This window comes from Lissotriton vulgaris, chromosome 2_1, assembly GCF_964263255.1.
Source record: "Lissotriton vulgaris chromosome 2_1, aLisVul1.2, whole genome shotgun sequence".
Taxonomy (NCBI): Eukaryota; Metazoa; Chordata; class Amphibia; order Caudata; family Salamandridae; genus Lissotriton; species Lissotriton vulgaris.
In genome coordinates this window covers 768876062-768897662 of record NC_141687.1, presented here as the reverse complement: position 1 = coordinate 768897662, position 21601 = coordinate 768876062, and the positions used below count along the sequence as shown (strand labels likewise).

At 46.7% G+C, this 21601-nt stretch overlaps 1 protein-coding gene across 1 annotated transcript in view; it reads right to left on the bottom strand.

Moving 5' to 3' along the window:
- The window catches only part of MYO3B (myosin IIIB), a 1488954-nt gene that overhangs the window by 1329297 nt on the left and 138056 nt on the right, over positions 1-21601 (bottom strand). The window contains exon 2 of the mRNA XM_086956107.1: positions 14680-14835. Coding sequence (XP_086812233.1) covers positions 14680-14750 — 71 coding nt within the window. The 5' untranslated portion in view covers positions 14751-14835. The remainder of the gene's footprint in view (positions 1-14679; positions 14836-21601) is intronic.

Genomic DNA, 21601 nt, shown 5'->3' with positions numbered 1-21601 from the left:
AAAACTGGTTGTCTTCCTTTATGAATTTTTTCAGACACTTTGTGTATTCCTTATGAATTGTATAAAAAGACTCGTTGATCAAAAATCTATATGTATTTATACCCACATAAAAACAAAATAGAATAAGTAAATAAAAAATATATATTTTTTGAAAGAACTTCGTTTGTACCTTTTCTCTTTCTGTCACATCTTGTGTTGATTCATTAGAGATGCACTCACAATATTGAATTATACGGCCACTGCAGGAACATCCTTCGAGCTTTGTGTATTTCTTCTACCCTCGGCCGCTTCTGCAGCTCATATTCTTCCTCCTTCGACCCCTCCTTTGACCTGACCTCGCAGTGCAGCAATTTCAATAGTTCCACATATTCCCCTTTCCATATCTTCTCTTTGGTGGACGCCATTAAATGCGCCCCCAACGGCTTTGTGACCCCCATGTAGGGGAGCCGCTTTATTGTCAGCTCCTTGCTCTCTACTTTCGCCGCCCCGTCGTCTGCCGTAGCTGCCCCCGCCGTGCTCCCCAGGGTCCCCGGCGTCACCCCGGCTGTCAGTGCTGACTCCTCCTGTGCACCGGTCCCCGCAGGCGCCAACAAAACCTCCTCTGAGCCCACACTCTTATCCGCCACATACTTGCCCTTGCACAACCGATCCCCGACCCCCACAACCCCTTCCCCCACCCCCACTGACACCATGCGCGTCGCAGCATTGCCTTTACCTGGCACCAACGCCTCCCCGCGGCACTCCGCGCTTCTCCGCTCCGGCGCTGACCTGTCCCTGGATTGTGTCCGTGCCGCCGCAGCACCCAGGCCCCGTGACACCTGCAAGAAAGAACTCACACCGTTACCGGACCCCCGTCCACCCTCGCCATCCCGCAACTCCCCTTCCTCCAAACTATCCTCGTCACCTTCCTGTAGTTCCACCCCGCCCCACCTATACACCTGGCGAGCCAGCGGAGGCGCCGACTTTACCCTACCATAGGCCCGCTGCCCCGCTCTACCACCATTCCTCACAAAACAGTCCTCTTCAGTGCTGCTCCCTGTCCGCCGCTGGTCCCCAAGCCGTGTGGGCCCTGTGGGGGGATGGGCCAGCGGGCCCGCCAGGGGCCTTCGTGTGCCAGCCATGTCATGCTCCCTCGCTGACTCCGAGCCTGCCGCAAGGGTCACGGCCCTCCCTTCACCTTGGTGTCGTTCCGCTGCACCAAGCCTGGCCAAATCTGCAGTCCCGCGCCGATCATCCCCCTGCAATAAAAACGGTACTGCTGATGTGCTGGGTCCCTGCCACTGCGCGGCCCCCCGACCCCCTTCCACCTGTCCTGCGCCCCCCCTACCTCCCCCACGTCCTCCTCCTCGCTCAACGCCAGCTCCCTAACTCCCAACCCCCCTGCCTCAGTGGAACTCACCACCACCTTCACCCCGACCCCCCGCCCGCTCACCCCTTGACGACGCCGCCTCCCCCCTCTCTGCCCTGCCCCCTGTCGAATACTGTGCCTCTCTTAACCCCTCCCCCCAGGAATCAAAAACATCTAAGCCCTCCCAATACTGGTCGCCGTCCCCTGATTCTATCCATAACGGGGAGACCCACCCCTTCCTACCCAGTTCCTCTCTCCACCCCCAAGACCCACCCAAATCTCCCCCCGCTGCCTCCCAACAGCCCCACGACTCCCCTGCCCCACTCCCCCTTGCGCACCCCCTCTGTCCCCCTGCCTGACCTCCTTCCTGCCCCTCCCCCCCTCCAAACTGACCCCTTGTCTGGCCGGCGAGGGGCTCCCCTTCCTCACCCTCTGCTGTAGTCCCCCTACCTGCCCCCCCTTCTAAGGGCCCTGCACTCTTCTGTGTCTTCTTGCCCCCCCGCCAAGAACCTGTTGCATCCCTCTTCCCACTCTCCCCCCCTTTACCCCGCCCCCCCCCACTAACTTCTTTCCCGCCTGCTGTCTACCGGCCGGGTCCCTGCCTTTCTATGGGATCTCCCCGCCGTCAGCAGACGTGCTGGGGAGATCCCGCGCGTCACTGCGCTGCCCCGGCTCCTTCCCTGGGGCCCGCTCCACCCTCGGCACGTTCTTGCGCTCCACTCCTTTCTTAGGAGCTTGGCGCTAGCGCAGCGAGGCGCCTTTGACAGTGCGCCTCTGCCACGGTTACTGCCCCGCCCTCCTGGTATCGGCGTGGCCCCCAGCACCCACCTGCAACTTTGCGGCCTTCCGTGGCGGCGAGCAGGCAAGGATCGCCGCCGCCACACCAGCCGCGGCGTGCCGCGGCGGGCGCGTCGCCGCTACTGGGCCCACCAGGAGGTCCTCTGCCCTGCCTCGCTCAGCAGGCGGATATCCTCCAAGACTCTAAAATCCCCCTGTGCCTCCATCCTCGACTCCGCTGTAAATATCACCTCCAAAACGCCACAAAACGCCACAGACACAACTCCTCGCTAGCCAAATGACAAAAACCTACTCTCCGCTCCCAGCCACCAGGTTTCAATACCTAAAATGGTGGCTGGGAAAATGTGGGCAGCCCCCTTTATACTTGGGTTATGAAAATTCACATTGGGCTGCCTTTGGGCTATTCTCAGGCAGCCCAAAACGGCAAAATGGGCGCTCCCATGTCTCGCCTCCCTCCCCCTCCCAAAACTCCCGGGGGGTAGACCTCGCGGCTCGGCTGCCCCCCAAATCCCCCTTGGGAGGAATCAAACTTGCTCTGCCGCACCTGTTCTGTATGTGATCTCTGTCTGATGAAATATTGCTCCAGCGGCACAGAGAGGGCAAGGCATAGGTAGTGAAGAGTGAAGTACCTTTTGAAGAATGTGTGACTACAAAAGATACTACCCCCTATGTAACCAGTGTGCTGGTATTCCCTAAAATATAGGGTACAAAGTTTCTACTAATCCAGTTCCAGGTAGGAAGTACCTGGATTTAAAAAGGTCGTTTTCACACTCTCTAGTATTAAGTGTACGTGATTAAAACGATCACAAATGTATCAATAGGGATCCATGTGCCCTGAAGAATGCCCCAGACCTTTTTTGCCAACAGATATGTCAGAAACATATTGGCGGATATAAAGTGGGTACGCGTCATTACTCTCACAATACCCATTCAGATTAGGTTTTTAGTCATACCTAGTGTCCTGCAGAATAAAGGTATTATCCTAGGAACACTAAGGTATTTTTAATTCAATCTGGATCCTTCTTGGCGTTGTCCAGTAACATTTATTTAACCGCATGCGCGCTAGCGGGTTTTCCCGCCGTGCGCTGAATTTTGAAAATCGCGGGTAACGTGACAAAGCCAGCTCGCCATCCGCGTAGCGCAGGTAACGCCCATGACGAGCTGGCTTTGTCATCCGCGTCGAAGGGGTTAATAATTCCCTCCTATCGGTACAGTCTTTGAGGAGGTCTAGTCAGCCCTGGTGGCACTGTCCTACCAGTGTGGGGCGAGGATACCGATGATGAAGCATGACACAACTATGTGTTTGAGGTTTCCTCCTTCATTAAGAAAGACTTTCCCCAGAAAAGAGACAAGTTTTTAGTGACCTCCATAATCTGGATTCATGTACTGGACCAAAGTTTGGGTATACAGCACACCAGGTTGTTTATTCTAGGTTAGCCAATTTACCACTTTGTGTGTCTCTTTATATATTGCACTTTAGCCCATGCTATACATCTTCTGTGTGTGCGGGTGATAGAAGCTTACACTGCTGCTTTCAGCTCTGTTGCGAGCATGATAGGTGCCTGTCGGCAGATGCTCAAAGAGTAACATAAGACTCTAAGGGCCATATGTATCAAGCTATTTAGCATTCGCAAAGCCCTTTGCGAATGCTAAATACCTAAATGGTATGTATGAAACATTTTTGCATCAAAATAAGGAATCGCAAAAATGGCTATTCCTTATTTTGCGATTGCACTTAAGGAATCGCAAATTTTGCGATTCCTTAAATGCAATGTATCAAAGAAAAAAAATGCAAAAAATGCCATTAAGGAATCGCAAATTACCACCAACTTCTAGTTGGTGGTAAGTTGCGAATTCTTTTAATAATGCTTTTTTCAAACAAACCAAAGGTGCCATATGACGCCCATACATGCCCTTAGGGCATGTATGTGCGCCATATGCCCCCAAATGTCTTTTTCAGGGGGGCAGCAGGGTGTTCTTGAGACACCCCTGCACCCTTGAAAAAATTCCTAATTTGCGATTAGCTAATTGCTAATCGCAAATTGCCCCTTCATTCCTATGGGCCTCCTGGCCCATAGAAATGAATGGGTAATTTGCGATTAGCAATTTGCTAATCGCAAATTAGGAATGGTAAGGAATCGCTATAAAAAAGCGATTTTGTACATACATACCGTTTTGCGAATTCCAAATAGCGATTCCTTAAAATTCGCTATTTGGAATTCGCAAAACGGAACTATGATACATATGGCCCTTAGTACATACATACCGTTTTGCGAATTCCAAATAGCGATTCCTTAAAATTCGCTATTTGGAATTCGCAAAACGGAACTATGATACATATGGCCCTAATCTCCTAGAATTGAACCACCAATTTCTCTACTATATCTGTGTGCAAAGCCTGTCTAGTTTTTACGTGTGTTACTTCACAATCTGTCTCAAATCACATTTTCCCTGTAATGTTTTCAGCAATACCTTGTGAATCAACCCCCATAGCCATTGTAAAGTTGTCTTTACATTCTATATACTTGTCCACAGCAGTAAGGATTAATTGTGCATGAAAATGCACAATTCTCTACCAAATATATCAAAGTTTACTATGTAAGTACCAGGGTGGGGCAGTGCTTCTACTTTTTGACCTGGGCCCCACAAAAGCTTCTGACAAGCCTGAGCATGAGAAATTCCAGGGGCTCCATACACAGGATGAAGACCTTTGGTGAGAGGGCAGTGCCTCCCAGGATGCCACATGGGACTGAAATGGGCCCAGATCCACTGAGCTCTGTTAGTCTGTTTAGTGAAGGCTCAAAACACTGCAGGATGGTGCTGAGAAAGCTTATTCGGGATGCAAAGGAATCAACAGGAGTCAATAATCAGTGAAGCCAAAGGCTGTGGGCGGTTCAGTGGGGGGGACAAAGTGGCATGGGACAAAGTTGTTGTAGATCTGTGGGACATCATCGACCACTTGGATGGTTGCCATCACTGTACTGCAGCGGGCCTGACCCCAGACTACTAGTCTTGAAGGAGGGTGTTGCATTTGATTTAATCACAGCGTTGGCTGCTGAATGCCTTTTTCAATGATCTTGACTAGAAATGGAAGATCAGATTCCAGAATGGGCTTCTCCTTCAGCGGAAGGGTGTGTACTGTGTTAACAGCTTCTTTGATAGTAGAGATGTCAGAGTTTTAGTAGAGATTCCTTTCACTGAAGATGATGGGATGACATTGCCAGGTGAGCAATGGAGATAGGTTTAAAGGTGGTCCACTTGCGTACATTGCGACAGGGGACCATTGGCCCATTTGTGGAGTGTGCATTTGTTGCTGATGGCACATGTTGGATCTTATCAGTCTCCTCTTTGAAGACATTATTCATCAATGTGCAGTTCTTCTTTAAACTGGAGACTCCATAGCAGGGTTGGCCTAATGCTCAATGACCCTGACAGGCATCTGTTTCTATTGGAGGCCTTGCAGATGGTGGACTTCTAACAGGAGACCTTGGCCAATGAGCTACCAAGGGTGGAACAAGGGTCTTTAGGTCATTGGGTCTTCTTGAATATGTGTTCACCACCACTGCTTCTCCAGACATTTGCTGCCTCATTTTATGCCAATAGTTCTTGGTTGTAACATACTGCAGAAGGCTCGTCCTTGCCAAAGTGCATGGATGTTAAAAAATCTACGGAGCCCAAATTATTACAACAGTCTACTTTGTTTGATAGTAGCTAAGGCTGGAGTACAGGCCTCTCTATTTTCAGGCCTCTGTTCAAACTCATAAGTCTCTGAGTTAGGGCCTTATTACAAGTTCACCGCCTATCCCATGCTGTCGGTCCAACAACTACCACACTGTGGAACAGACCGAGGTACTGCAACTGCGAGGGTCAGAACGGCCACAAGACCGCTGGCACCGCCGGGATCAAGGCTCCCGCTGGTTCGGCAGTCGTTCTCTGGCAGGAATATGCTGGTGGTGCCGTCTCCGCAACAGCCGAGCACATTCCAAGTTGCCGTTTCACTGCTCTTTTCATTGTGGTGAACCTGCCATGAAAAGGGTGGTGGAATGGCAACAAAGGAGGACCTAACAGGACCCCTTGCTGGATTTGGGCTTGGGAGTTCATGCGAGGGGGCACATGTTGTGCTCCCCCAGATTATCACCTCTCCTTTCTGCACGGTGTGGCATATATGCCAACCGGGCAGGAAGGTGAAGGCGGTGCTCTGACTGCGGTGGTCTGCATGATAGGCTCTTCCATAAGCCTAGCAGACCGCCGCCAACAGACTGCCACAGGACTGCCAGCTAGGTCAGGATTTAACTCCTAATCTGGCAGGCGGTCACACTACGGCCTTGGCAGTCCTACAGCAAACGGAGTGTTTCACCATCCGCTGTAGGACCGCCAAAGTCGTAATAACGTGTTGTATCAAGCTGCAAACTTCTACCATCCTCTTATACTAAAACTCGATAGCCCTACTTTCTGCAATGCCGTTTACAATCCGCCATCTCTTTGAGGCCTGGACATTTCTGTCCCACCCCCCCAAAGGGGGATAAACAACAAGGAGACCATATGGAGAAATGGGGTTCATAATTCCGTCTCTGGGGATTCAACAGAGCCTGCATCAGGCTGCTGTCCTGCGTTCTTACCTTCCTCGAATGCATGGACCAGTACTCACAGGTACTGAGTACCTGCACCTCTTATATTTGAAAGTGAGAGTGCCTGCCTTTCACAGCGGGGGCTCAATATGTTTAAAGGGAAGAACCTGTACTTCTCTATAGCACAGATGTACTCCTGGCTAGTGAGTACCTTCACTTCCATAATTCCATTTCAAATACTGGCTAGAAGTTCAGACCTATTTTAACATCGCGAGAGGATGATGAGATGTCATTGTCGTCCTTGCAAGCGGCCATTCAGTAGCGCATCGTATTGCATCAACCTCCAGTGAGGTATTTTCCTGAAAGGAGGCCCAAATTGTCCTCAGTAGATAAAGACGAACCAAACGGCCTCCCAGAAAGCAGCGCTGCAAAGTAGCAGCTCTGAGTGCGAATTCATACAATTTTAGGTTGTCGAAAAAGTTAAGAAAAGACTAGGGGAGAGGATGTGGCCTTACGGCCAGAGCGTCCGACTTTCGAGGATACTGAGCCTCTGCGTCGGCCCAGTATCCTGTGATTCTGGGCAAATCACTGTGTCCCTAACAAAAATGCATGAATCCTTGTGTAACGTAACGTTTGCTCATGTAAAAGCACTGCGAAACCGTCGGGTCAAGTTCGCGTCAAAAAAATCTGCAAAGAATAAAAGGCGAATATCCTTATGATACCCTCACTGTAAAAGAAATGTCATATATTTCGATTTAAGGTGTAGCGTTCACGCGGAAGTCTTTGCTAACAAATTAAGCCGAAGCCTGTCAAATACAAAATATGACCAATTTAAACCGGGGAAGGTGAATGAGAAATGAAATGACATTAAATTGCATTTAGGTCATCTTAGAAAAGCTCAACCCTGCCACCTTCTGGACAGTATGAAAAGCGCAAGGCAATTGCTTTGAGTTCACAGGCTTATTGGTTCCGAAAACTCGGAGACCTACAACCACTTCATTTAACAGAACAGATGGTCTGCGTGCGCCATCAAACGTAACGGATCTATGCGAAACCCGGGTGCAGTATTAAATACCAGCCGAAATTCGGGAACGTTTTTCATTGGATGAAGAAAGTGAAAAACCTACGAAACATATTAACTTGCTGTCTTCAAAAGATCGGGCCGATCGCTACTAAATAAGCAGGGTCGCTACATTCTCTTCATTGTATCAATCTACACTAAAATCTCTGCTCACCAAACCCCTCCCCAATCCGAAAAAAAAAATATCTCAATCAATCTGAGAATGTGACACAATTTAAAGCAAATGTCGCCAAGACTAATATTTTGCTTGGGGGGAGGGGGGGGGGGGGGGTGCGGGGGCAAAGAAAGCGCAATAATATATTTGTGTCTTTATTTAAAAGGCTGTCGACTGGTTTCATGTCATGAGGTGACACTGAGCCACTCCTGTGGGTTTCATTCAAGCCCACAAATCATGCTGGGACCTGAATCAGAGCTGGCAACTTAGAAAACAAGTTCACATTCTAAGAGGTGGGGGATGGGCCTGGGAGGGTGTCGGGTTTCGAGCTGAGAACATAGGGGCATATGTATCAAAATCCATTATTGCGATTCTCAAACAGTGATTGTTTGAGAATCGCTATTTGAGAATCGCAAAACAAGATGTATTTAAAAATTCGCAAATATTTTGCGATTTCTTGTTATTCCTTAATTGCGATTAGCAAATTGCGAAATCGCAATTAAGGAATACCTTCCCATTCATTCCTATGGGCCAGGCGGCCCATAGGAATGAATGGGAAGACATTCTCAATTTGCGATTCGCAATTAGAGAATCGCAAATTGAGAATAATTTCAAGGGTGCAAGGGTGTCATAAGGACACCCTGATGCACCCCTGAAATGAGCATGTGTGCGCATATGGCACACATACATGCCCTAAGGGCATATATGTGCGCCACATGGCACTTTGAAAAATGCCAAAAAGTGCATTTTTAAAAGAAATCGCAAATTACCACCAACTTGAAGTTGGTGGTAATTTGCGATTTCTTAAGGAGAAATCGCACAACTTGGGTGCTTGTTACATAGCATTTAAGGAATCGCAATTTGCGATTCCTTAAATGCTCATGCAAAATGAAGGAAACACAAAATTAGCGATTCCATACATTGCGTTTTGCGATTTTGTATTCGCAAACACTGTTTTTTGCGAATCGCAGCATTTGCGAATACAAATTTGTTTCATACATATGCCCCTAAGAGGCTCTTTTGCCCTCTTCCTCCACCAACCTTACACTATCCCACAAAAAAGACATTACATAATGATTACACTGGTTACAACATTTGAAATGTTGAAGTACAAATTACACTTTGTTCTCAGCAACAGGAGCAGCCCCCCTTGCTATGTAAGACAATAACTACATCCTTGACGTCGAGGAACACACCAAGACTGGACTACTCAAAGTGCAGGCCTGCTTCTTTCAAGGTGCCACAACAAACAGCAGCTTCTTGTTTGGGCCTGCACCATCTTCGAGACAGAAGGCCTAATCCACAAGAACACCCACCATTTCATTTAGGTCTTTTTGACAGACTCTCCCGGGTAGTACCCGCTCTCCTCATAACAATGTTATGCTCTGTCTGAGATTCACCAAGATAAATTGCAGCAAACCTTGAGAAACTCTTTCACAGGATGTGAACCCAAGTAACTCAACATTCTCAGGCAAGCTGCATACCTCTATTTTGTGGAAATATCTAAAAACAACTCCTGGTAATACGGTTGGCATTTCATTGTAGAAAAAACAATGTTAACCACTGCAATTGAGACCACCACTGAGACCAGGGTGTCACCAGGCATGCCTATATTTCTGCATATCTATATTACAGAGTATCCCTCATATGTGCTTACAAAATGTATCTTGTCCCTTTGTGAGCGATGCATGGACCATCCAAACCCAATGATAATGTTATGTTATGTTAAGAGCTTTGTAAAAAAAGCCTGGTTACACCATTCGGAGAGTCCCCGTGCTAAATTCTAACGAAAAAGGCCTCAAGAAACCTTCCCTTTACTATCTAGTGAATTGGATTTGTGTGAGAAACCAGGTGTTAAGTTTTTTTCTGAAACACGACTTCAGAAGGCTCCATTCTCAGGTCGAGAGGGAGTTAATTCCATAGTTTAGCAGCCAGGCATCTAAAGGAGCAACCTCCCATCTGTGCTCTGTCTGATTTTCAGGATCACCGTCAATGCAGTCCCTGAGGATCGAAGACGACTATTAGGGCGATAGGATTTAATCAAAGAGAAGAGGTGGCGGGGACCTTTCTGAGTCAGGATTTTATGCCAGAAACAGAGTGCTTTGAAAGATACTCTTTCCTTAACAGGAAGCCAATGGAGCTTTAAAACAACTTTGCCAGTGGAACAGTATCTAGGGATGTACAGAAGCATCTGAGCAGCAGCATTTTGTACCCCTTGGAGCATTCTCAGCCTGCTCAGGGAGGCCCCAAGGGAGAGAATATTACAGTATTTATGTATGCGTTTTTATATAGCACAACCTTTACCGAAGGTGTCAGAGCGCTTTACAACAGAACCAATTACATTACATAAGGACTTCAGAGTACAAGAATTACATAAAAGATACAAAACAGATATACTCTAAACTCACATAAGAATGGTAGTACATACATCAGCTACTGCACATACCAGTGGTTAGAGTTACATATATACAAGTTGCAAATTCACTCAAGATTACATTTTAAGAAAAGTTGAAGCGATTATGGTTGGACAAATATGTATTAAATATTTGCAGAGCAAGATCTTCTCGTCTTTGCAGGGTTTTTGCGGTGCTCGTTCAGACAGTCCTTCAGGGTGGGGTTGCACTCACGAGCAGTGATCTAGGGCCTGGAGGGATCCCCAAGCTGGTGATGGCCGTAGGGGTAGAAGGCTGGGTGGTGGTGGGCAAAGGGGGCATGCTGGGGCCTGGGGCTGTTCTCGTGCTGGGTGCCAACTATGGGAAGGGGGTAGCTCAGCTCTGTAGGGCATGATGGCTGTATAGCCGGGGTGGGGGAGTTCATAAATAGAGGAAAGGTAGTCATTGGTTCGGTGCTGTGGGAGAGAGACTGGAGTAGTGGGAGCCAGCCACTCTGCGGTGCACCCCAAAATGACCCCCTGAAGAAACTCACCGCTGTGGCCATGGGTGTAACCAGGGTGGCCCTCGCGATCAAAAGGAGTCCCCATCTTAGTCCTGGTGCTGGGACTGGAGCCAGGAGGTATTGAGGGTGATGGAGCAGGGGAGGATGGCTGGCTGACCAATCCATAGCTCCCCCCACAGCAGCAGCAAAAGAAGAAGGCACCAGTCCATTGAAACTCACTGCCGCGCACAGAAGAGGACAGTCCAAGTGCTCTGGGTAGGGTCAAATGTCCGTGCTCCAGCTGCCGCCACTGTATATGTGGCAAGTCATGGGGGGAGGTCTCCCAGGTCCATGTCCCCCCCAAAGTAGTCTGTCAGGAAGGGAATACCACCCCCGCATAAATGTACCAATGCGGCCGCCGGTGCCATCAGGATAGCTTCTGTGATCAGAGTGGGGCCACCATCCTGGCTACGGTCCATCGGCTCTGCGTCACACTCCTGAGGCCCATAAAGTGCACCGCCGGCGTCTTGAATATATATTCGCAAACTTGGGGTGATTAATGATTGTGTAACTTAATTTGACCTTCAACTGGAGCACCTGCTTTACTTTATCTATTAGTGCTTCCTGTTGAAGCTATTTCTAGCTATTTTAGAATGGCGCTGGCAGCTTGCCGGCGACATTCTAAGTGGGGCTAAGGGCACAAAAGTGGGACAGAGGGCAGAAGGGGACAAAAAATGAGTTCGGCAGAGGGCAGAAGGGCAGAAGGGCACAGAAACAAGTGGTACAGAGGGCAGATGGGCATAAAAAACAAGAGGGTGGCAGTGATTAAGCAGGCAAAAAAAAACCCACAAAAATTGCAAAGCGCCTCGTGAACACGCGAACACGCAAAGCGCCGCGCGAACACGCAAAAAAAAAATCCGCAAATTTGCCCGAATTTGCGAATTTTGCGGATTGCCAATTCGCAAATCCGCAAATTCGCAAATTGCCATTCACAAAATTTGCCCATGCCTACTACTGATCCTCAAAAGTAATTCTAACTATACTTACAGTAACTTGAATTTCCTTCCATAGGCTAATATTGATTGGTTTCACTTGGAAATTCTTCTAAGCGTGGAGTTTTGGAACCTAAATCAATTCCTCAAAAATCAGTCAAACTACAAATTCCAATTTACTAACCTGTTATCAGGAGATACCTCAGTGCTGCATCTTTCAGCTCACTACTATTCCTGAAAAGTAAATTTAACTGTACTTACCAGTAACTTGAATTTCCTTCATTAGGATATCATTGCCTGCTATATAAAATATATATAAATAAAAAAAATTTTTACAAAATTACAATTTCAATATTTTTAAAAACATTTTTTTCAATTTATATAAAAAATACGTAATGTAATTTAAAAAATAAAATATCTAAAAATAAATACTGTAAAACAATGTAGTAAATTAGCATAAAAAATGTAACAATTAATACATTTAAAAATTATCATTTACAAAACCTTTGAAATTCACTGAAAAAACCATAGGTTTCAGCCATGTTATAGTTAAAAATTAGCATTTAAAAAACCTTACAAATTCAATGAAAAACCATAGGTTTCACACACGTTATAGTTAGGAATTAGCATTTAAAAAACCCTAGAAATTCACTGAAAAAACCATAGGTTTCACACACATTATAGTTAAAAATTAGCATTTAAAAAACCTTAGAAATTCACTGAAAAAACATAGGTTTCACACACGTTATAGTGAAAAATTAGCATTTAAAAAACTTTAGAAATTCACTGAAAAAACTATAGGTTTCACACATGTTATAGTTAGCTGGACATTTCACTCATACAAAACCATTGAAATTCCCCCGTTATAGTTAGTTTAGCTAACTATAACTCGCGCACCTGCAATGCACTGCTGATGACATCACATATTACATCACTCATGACATGGTCAGTGACATCACTCATGACCTCACGGATGACATCTCAAATTACATCACTGATGACATCACTGATGACATCATCCTTGTGAAAGAGTGGCAGACCTCCTCTCACCCTAATATAACATTTGATACACACATTCAAAAATAGAAAATAAAAGTTTCAAAAAAAGGGAGATACCAATACCAGTTTCTACAACCTATTCAGTAATTCCAACATCTACATACACATCCACTCATTCACCAAGATTTCGATACAGTCACTCATACATGTACTCACTCATCATATGTACTCATATATCTATACATCCTGTTACACACCGACACTCATACATAGAGTTACTCACACACATATTCACACATGCAAATAAACTATCAAACATCCATTTACTTGCATATACAGCTATACACACACCACTACACTTACTTCTACAGAAACATACACGTACTTACTCTCTTAAACAATCACTTATAGAAACAAATACTTATTTATACAGGAACTCTTCCAATCTCTCACTCTCATATATACTCACTTATATACATCAATACTCACATATACTAGTTTAAAACATATGTACTTACTCATAAAGACACTATTGGGACAGTCATTCACTCACTAACACACCCATACACAAACTCATCCACCCATACAGTCTTGCACACATGTTGTCTTCAAAACACATACAAACAGTGAGTCAGTCATTCATGCATCGAACCATACAAACACTCATACTGATACTCAAAAAACCAACTAATAAGCGATATACACACTCATGTAGCTACTCACCAACCCATGCAGCCACTTATACACAAAGTGAGACACTGATACAGATATTTACATATTTAAACATTACTCGGTAATACATGTAATCACTAAGATACACTTAATAAGTCAGTTATAGAATCAATTTTACAAAAAAAATCCATTTAGACATTTATTTACCCATTTGTTGTTCCATCGACCTTTAGATATACATATATAAAAAATGTTTGATTATCAGAAAGACACAATCACTGGATGATGTCATCAGTGATGTCATTTGAGATGTCATCAGTGATGTTGTGAGTGATGTCACTGACCATGTCATGAGCGCTGTAGTATGTGACGTCATCAGCAGTGCATTGCGGGCGCGCAAGTTATAGTTAACTAAACTAACTCCAAAGGGGGAATTTCAATGATTTTGTATGAGTGAAATGACCAGCTAACTATAACATGTGTGAAACCTATAGTTTTTTCAGTGAATTTCTAAGGTTTTTTAAATGCTAATTTTTAACTATAACGTGAGTGAAACCTATGGTTTTTTCAGTGAATATATATATACTTAATTTAGAAGGATAATGGAAACGTATTGAATGCAAATGTAAATAAAAGCAGAGCATATGAATGAATATTTTCTGGAGGTCCTAAAACTTCTTCCCAAAAGATGCTCGAATACAGTTATATATCTTCTTGATTAAAAACAGTTAATGATAACCAAATGATATTCCATTTAATGAGCTGTTGGATGAAGAAGACACAGCCTCTATTAAATCAGGGATCACACAAATACCATTCCACCAGGATAAATAGGGTAATTTTGAATAGTCTTTTCCAACGTTAAGTGTTTTCCTCAAAAGCAACAGAAAGAAATCTCTTCTATTTTACTGTTGAGGGTACTGTCAGTTTTGTCCAAAAGTGAAAGAGAACCCAAAATAATTTTAGGCAAGTAAGAAACCTTGAATTTCATTTCACTTCATACCATAAGCTGTTGCAGAGACTAAGAATGTTTTCAGAAGAGAACATCATGCAGCATACTTCCCCTTTCATTTCACGACTTGCCAAACAAAACACAAGCTGTAGTAGACATTGTATATGCTACTTAACTGTGGTGTCTTTGTCAGAGGTAATGGTTTCTGATTTCAAAAGTGATAGGTGCATATACTGCCTACCTTGTCTTGGCCACAGAGCCTGACTGTTGCTGAGCCTGGATGAGGTCAGCCAGCTGCCTCTGCAAAGCCATATCTTTACCATGGGCTTGTCTTATAAAAGGGTGCTCTAAAAGATGGATGACCGAAGGCCGTTTTTCAAAATCCTTAATTAGGCATCTGAAACATGAAAAGAAAAAAATAATATGACGAGATGCAGTATAACTTACAATGTTATTTATGTATTTTATAATATACATTTTTTTCATGTTTCATTGAACATAGATACAGTAAATCGGAGACACACCTCCAAGTTTAATCTACACAGATGTAAAAAGAGAAGTTTGTATGGAAATTAGATCCTGTAAATTAAAATGTTGTCTTTTATCAGCATGTGTTTGTTTGCTTGAAGGCTTTTGCGTGTCGGCTTGCTGATTTAGGGGAATTTGGTGCCATATCACAGGTGCTGGGATCTTGTTTTACCCTTACTTGATGGGAGAAACGCCACATTATATTGTGGGGAAGTATTGTTTTCGGTCACCATATATTCTTTTTGGGAATTCCAACTTTAATTTAGATACTATTTACACTGAGGCAAACTACCCAATAATTCAACTATCCATAATTCAATTTGGAACAGATATAAAGCTTGAACACCTACCTGGATTATTAGTTGGGGGCTGGAAAACTGGTGGCCATTGCCAGGAGGACCCCTTAGAAAGGAAGATAATAGTCATCGTTCTATAAATAGGATCGCTCCATCTGGGAACGTTATTGGTGCTAACCTTAGGACTATTTCAAGAACCTGAATACCTGGGACGATATACCCATGATGCCCGTTTATTGAGGAATTTTTCTCACTTGACACAGATCACTATATCTACGTGTTCTCCACATATGCCCTGACGAATTTCCTGTGGCACTAGGGGAACAAAACACGTTGGCTGTGCCCTTGTTTTAAGAAAATGAAAGAATCTGAATAAAGAGAAGACATTTTCAAAATATTGTTCTGTGCTATCGACTTCATTGGAGTGCACCTTCCATTTGTTCATGTATATCTTGTAGTTGATACATCGCTGAGCAGCGGATGTTGGAAGTGGCTGCACCAACTGATAATTGAAACAGATGGAACTAATGTGCTTGACCTTGGTCTGCTGCTTTGTGCTTTTGGTATCCAGGTTTGCTTGAACGCTGTTCTAAACTTGATCATCAGCTGTTTTGTAACTTCCCTCCGACTTAAGCTTACTTTCTAAACAAACAATCTTTCATATGAAAGAACACTATGGGGCGATTACGACACGGCCCGTAGAGGCTCTGACCTTTGGCGGGACCTTTAGGGCCGCATCATAATGGACCGGTCGGATTCCTTTTCCGACCGCCTCATTTTGATAGCGGCGGTCGGAAAGGAATACGACTGGTCATCTGGCTGGCTTCCAGCGGGCTCCAACAGTCAGTCAGAATGTGGTCTGCAATCTTAAGAGCATCTCTTTCCGCCCTTGAGATTACAATGCACGCTTTCTGACATGCTTTCCATGCCGGTCTGTCCGACATGTAAACCATGTTGGAATGCTTGTTCGAGGGCCCCCAGCAGGGCCCCCTTTGGTGCACAGCCTCCAGTTGGCTGCTGAAGGGGCACTTATGGTGCCCCTCTGTTGATCCCTGCACCTTGAACCCTGCAACTTGTGGCAGGCACCTTCAAGTGCCTGCCACAGGGTGCATGCATAAACAGCACCTCCCATTTCACTATGGCAGCATGCATTATGGCCGGTTTACGGCCGTAGTGCCTGCTCCCATAGTGATATATGGGAATGCAACTGAACATTGGCCAGTCGCATCCTAATGAGTCGGTCGGGACCGACGACCGGGTGTCAGTCAGTCCCATGAACGAGTCGGTGTTGGGCTGAAGTTATTCCGCCCAACATCATTATGAGCCCCTTAAAATTTTATGATAGGAGCAAAGAGAATAACAAATACATTCATCCTCTGACTTCCCACCATTTCTAATTTTGTGGATACTCAGAAAATATGTTTTCCTAAATCCATTACTGTATACAAAATGAATGAGGTTTAACTTAAGAAGATATTTTCCTCCATTACTTAGGAAATACAAATATTGCAAAAATTAGTGCAATAGCCCAAAGTTTTCCATACAAGTCCACTGCTGGCACTGCCGGATGGTGGGATTGCCGCTCACCACCACTGACTAACCTTCATCCAACATCATGTTTTTTTTCTTGCACCAGCCTACACTTTCTGTCTCACTTCTGGAGATCCTTTTTCATCTCCATTTCTGTCCATTTTCAAATTTTTCCTATTGTTCTCTTCTTCCTTCTTTCTCCCTTCTCTGCCTTTCTCTCTACTGCCCGGTCTGCAGAAATGATTACAGATGGGAACTAGCTGCAAGTAGCCATGTGAATCAGTTACGTAACATTAAACCCTGTACTGCGGGGGGAATCCCGAGCTCCAGGGGCCCCAACAGACACTGTGCACTGATGGTGGGCCCCTGGGCCTGAGAGCTCCTGACTATGTCCATTGCGTGGGAGCACCTCCATGAGCGTAGCGGGGGGGTGGTCAAGTTTTGTTTTGCTACTGATGCAAACTAAGCACTGATAAGTACACTTTGGGCCTGATTGCGAGTTTAGGGGTGCAGGGCCAGGCCTGCCCCACCGCCGCACTGCCAAACCTGTGGTCAGGCTGCCCGCCAGATTACAAATGATTCTTGATGGCTTTTTTTGACGTTCCCACAGCGGAGCCCTGAAAATGGGCATCGTATGGGAACGCCAAAAACAGTTACTGCACGGCATGGACTGAAAAGTCCATGCTGTGCCCCCCTGCATGCACCCAATAGCAAAGAGGCACAAGGGGCCCCTGTAGGGCCTCCTTTGTTTCCTCTCCACCATGGTTTTCATGGAGGAGGAACCATCATGAAAACCGTGGCAGAGAGGAATCTCATAATATGCTTGCAGGGACCGTGGTGGTCCCTCCAAGCATTTTGCTGCCTTCTGACTGCTGGAACAGGCTGTGGCAGGGCAATGGCGGTACGACAGCCCTAATTGTAATTGGGCAGTTGGAAGACCATCATCACCACACCCCCACGTGTCTGGCAGACCGGGGCCCGCCAGACTCATAATTAGGCTCTTCATGTTTAAAGGCCGCAAATAGTGAAACAATTCACAGTGCAGACTTAAGATACTGGCATTACCTGCAAGTAAAGTCACTAAAAAGTAATTTACCCAGTGGTATTTATTCATTTACGTGAAAGACAGTCCAGTTGAGACAGCTAAAGAAGCAGGTGAGAGAAACCCATAGAAGGACAGCAGCTTTACACAGTAGCTGTTCCATAGCCATTTGAAAATGTGAGCTTAAGTGTATATGCCTCAACCCCACTAACACTCAAGCAGTTTACACCATGAAGGTCATGGTAACTGCAATCTAGATTGCTGTCAATAAAGCAACAGTCTCCAATACGCTGTGAGTAACAATCCTATGAAGTTCCAAATGTACATAATCAGAAGCTTAACTTCTCTATGACCCAAGTTCCCTCTGAGTGTAGAGAACACTTCGTTTTTATAGAAACTTCGTCAGTTACGGTCGCTCCCTCCTGCCCCTGCTCTCTCCTGCCTCAAGCTGGGTATCGTTTGCGCAGCTCTGCTGCTAACCACTGAGATTGTCATTTGCTGCATTATTTGTTTATTTTTCATCTGTATTGTCCTGCCTTGAGATCGTGTGCCCGTGTTTGTTGCTCATTGCTGCATTATTTGTTTGTTTGTACCCCTGCATTAGCTGCCTTGAGATTGTGTGCCCGTGCTTGCTGTCCATTGCTTCATTGTCTGTTTATTTTTGCTCCCTGCATTGGCATTTGTGTGGCTGCCCCGCGTAGTTATTTGGTCGGTTTCACCCGACCCGGTCGGCGCTTCCGCCCCAGCCGCCATTGCTGTTGTTGTTGTTGTTGCCCAGAGCCCGCCCCCTCCACCACGCACCCGCCTCCCAGCTGCTCCTCCCTCCCACTAAGCATCAAAGCCTCCTCTCCAGACACCGTAGCGCTGTGACCGTCCTGACTTCGTCAGTTACGGTCGCTCCCTCCTGCCCCTGCTCTCTCCTGCCTCAAGCTGGGTATCGTTTGCGCAGCTCTGCTGCTAACCACTGAGATTGTCATTTGCTGCATTATTTGTTTATTTTTCACCTGTATTGTCCTGCCTTGAGATCGTGTGCCCGTGTTTGTTGCTCATTGCTGCATTATTTGTTTGTTTGTACCCCTGCATTAGCTGCCTTGAGATCGTGTGCCTGTGCTTGCTGTCCATTGCTTCATTGTCTGTTTATTTTTGCTCCCTGCATTGGCATTTGTGTGGCTGCCCCGCGTAGTTATTTGGTCGGTTTCACCCGACCCGGTCGGCGCTACCGCCCCAGCCGCCATTGCTGTTGTTGTTGTTGTTGCCCAGAGCCCGCCCCCTCCACCACGCACCCGCCTCCCAGCTGCTCCTCCCTCGCCCCTCCCTCCTCCCACTTATGACAGATGCTCTTACGTGCAGCGATCGCGCCCCAGTTGCGCCGAAGGTGCGCCAAAGGTAAGCCCGTCCGCGCCTGGACCGCGCCCAGCGCCAGACCCCCTGTCCCTTGTACCACCTACCCCACCCGGATTACATACGACGCCACCACCCTCTTAGCTCTAAACCCCGGCCGTCTCCCCAACTGCGTCCAAGCCGCTCCTAGACACACCCATGGACCTTTCTCTTGCAACTCCTGCAAGTTCGAATGCACCAAGAACAACTCCTCATCCTCGAACACAAAACACTTATCTGACCCCAACCACCTAAAATGCATACTGCTCAACACCCGCTCAGTCCACAGGCACGCAATCGACCTCTGGAATCTACTAGACACCATCTCTCCGGACGTCGCCTTCCTAACAGAAACATGGATGAACGCCTCTTCTGCCCCAGACATCACCATTGCCATCCCGGAAGGCTACAAGATCATCCGTAAGGACCGCACCGACCAAACTGGAGGAGGCATCGCTATCGTGCACAAGAATTCCATCCGCATCTCTACCAGCTCAGACGTCAACCTCGCTAACGCCGAACACCTTCACTTCCAGATCCACACCGACCCCAAGACCACACTCAGAGGCACCCTCCTCTACCGCCCTCCAGGACCCCGTGCACAATTTAGTGACGACATCGCTGACTTTATCACCCCACACGCCCTCCCCTCCGAGGAATACATTCTATCGGGAGACCTCAACTTTCACCTGGAAAAGAACAATGACAGCAACGCCACCACCCTTCTGGACAATCTCGCCAACCTCGGACTCAAACAACTTGTCACTACCCCCACCCACATTGCAGGTCACACACTCGACCCTATCTTCACCTCAAGCAAACATGTCTCCTTCAGCCACACCACAGCTCTCCTTTGGACGGACCACAGCTGTGTTCACTTTATCTACAATAAGACCACAACCCACAACCATCCTCAACATACCCTGCGAAGAAACTTGAACAAAATCACCATCGACCAGATCTCCTCATCACTTCTTCAAAACCCCCCTGCCCACTCCTCAAACCCCGACCAAGCTGCCATTAACCTCACCCAATGGCTATCCAACAGCGCCGACATCCTAGCACCGTTGAAAAAACGCCAAATCAAGCTAGGCAGCAAAAACGCCTCCTGGTTCAACGACGATCTTAAGAAATCTAAGAAACTCTGTCGCTCCCTCGAAAAGGCCTGGAAAAAAGACCCAAACACCAGCACCAGGGACGCCTTCAAAAACGCCACCCGCATACACCACCAACTAATCAGGTCTGCCAAGAAAGCCGCATTCAAAGACCGACTAGATAACAACGCCCACAACAGCAAGGAATTATTCAACATCGTCAAAGAGTTTACCAACCCCTCAGCCAACTTCAACGACATCACCCCCTCTCAAGCCCTCTGCAACTCCCTAGCTTCATTTTTCCACAACAAAATCGCAGACATCCACAACAGCTTCGACAACCGACCCGGAGACCAACCCACCCAACCCTCTGCAGGACCTTCACCCCCCTTGAACATCCTTAATGACTGGAACCCAATCTCCACTGAGGACACCATCCGCCTGATGAACTCCATCCACTCAGGATCCCCCACAGACCCATGCCCTCATCACATCTTCAACAAAGCAGACTCCATCATAGCACCACACCTCCGAGACGTCATCAACTGCTCCTTCAACTCCGCCACCTTCCCGGAAAGCTGGAAACATGTCGAACTCAGCGCCCTTCTGAAAAAACCCACAGCTGACCCCACCGAACTCAAAAACTACCGCCCCATCTCGCTCCTTCCATTCCCGGCTAAAGTCATCGAGAAAGCTGTCAACAACCAGCTCGCCGCATTCCTCGAAACCAACAAATCCCTCGACTCCTCACAGTCCGGCTTCCGAGCCAAACACAGCACTGAGACCGCTCTCATCGCAGCCACAGACGACATTCGAACTCTACTGGACAATGGAGACACAGTCGCCCTCATCCTCCTCGACCTCTCCGCAGCCTTCGACACAGTCTGTCATAGCACCCTATTACAGCGCCTCAGAAACATCGGAATCCAAGGAAAAGCACTGGATTGGATCACCTCGTTCCTCACCGGAAGAACCCAAAGAGTCCGCCTCCCACCATTCAAGTCAGAGGCCACTGAAGTCATCTGCGGCGTGCCACAAGGATCTTCACTCAGCCCCACCCTCTTCAACGTATACATGAGCCCCCTCGCGGTCATCGCACGCCAACACAACCTCAACATCATCTCATACGCTGATGACACTCAACTGATCCTATCACTCACCAAAGCAGTGGCGTCACTAGGGGGGTGCGGGGGGTGCGGACCGCACCGGGTGACACCATAACATAGGGTGACACCAAAATGAAAAATATTAGTCTGTCGAACCTTACCCGGCCAAGAATGTTATCCAATTAGG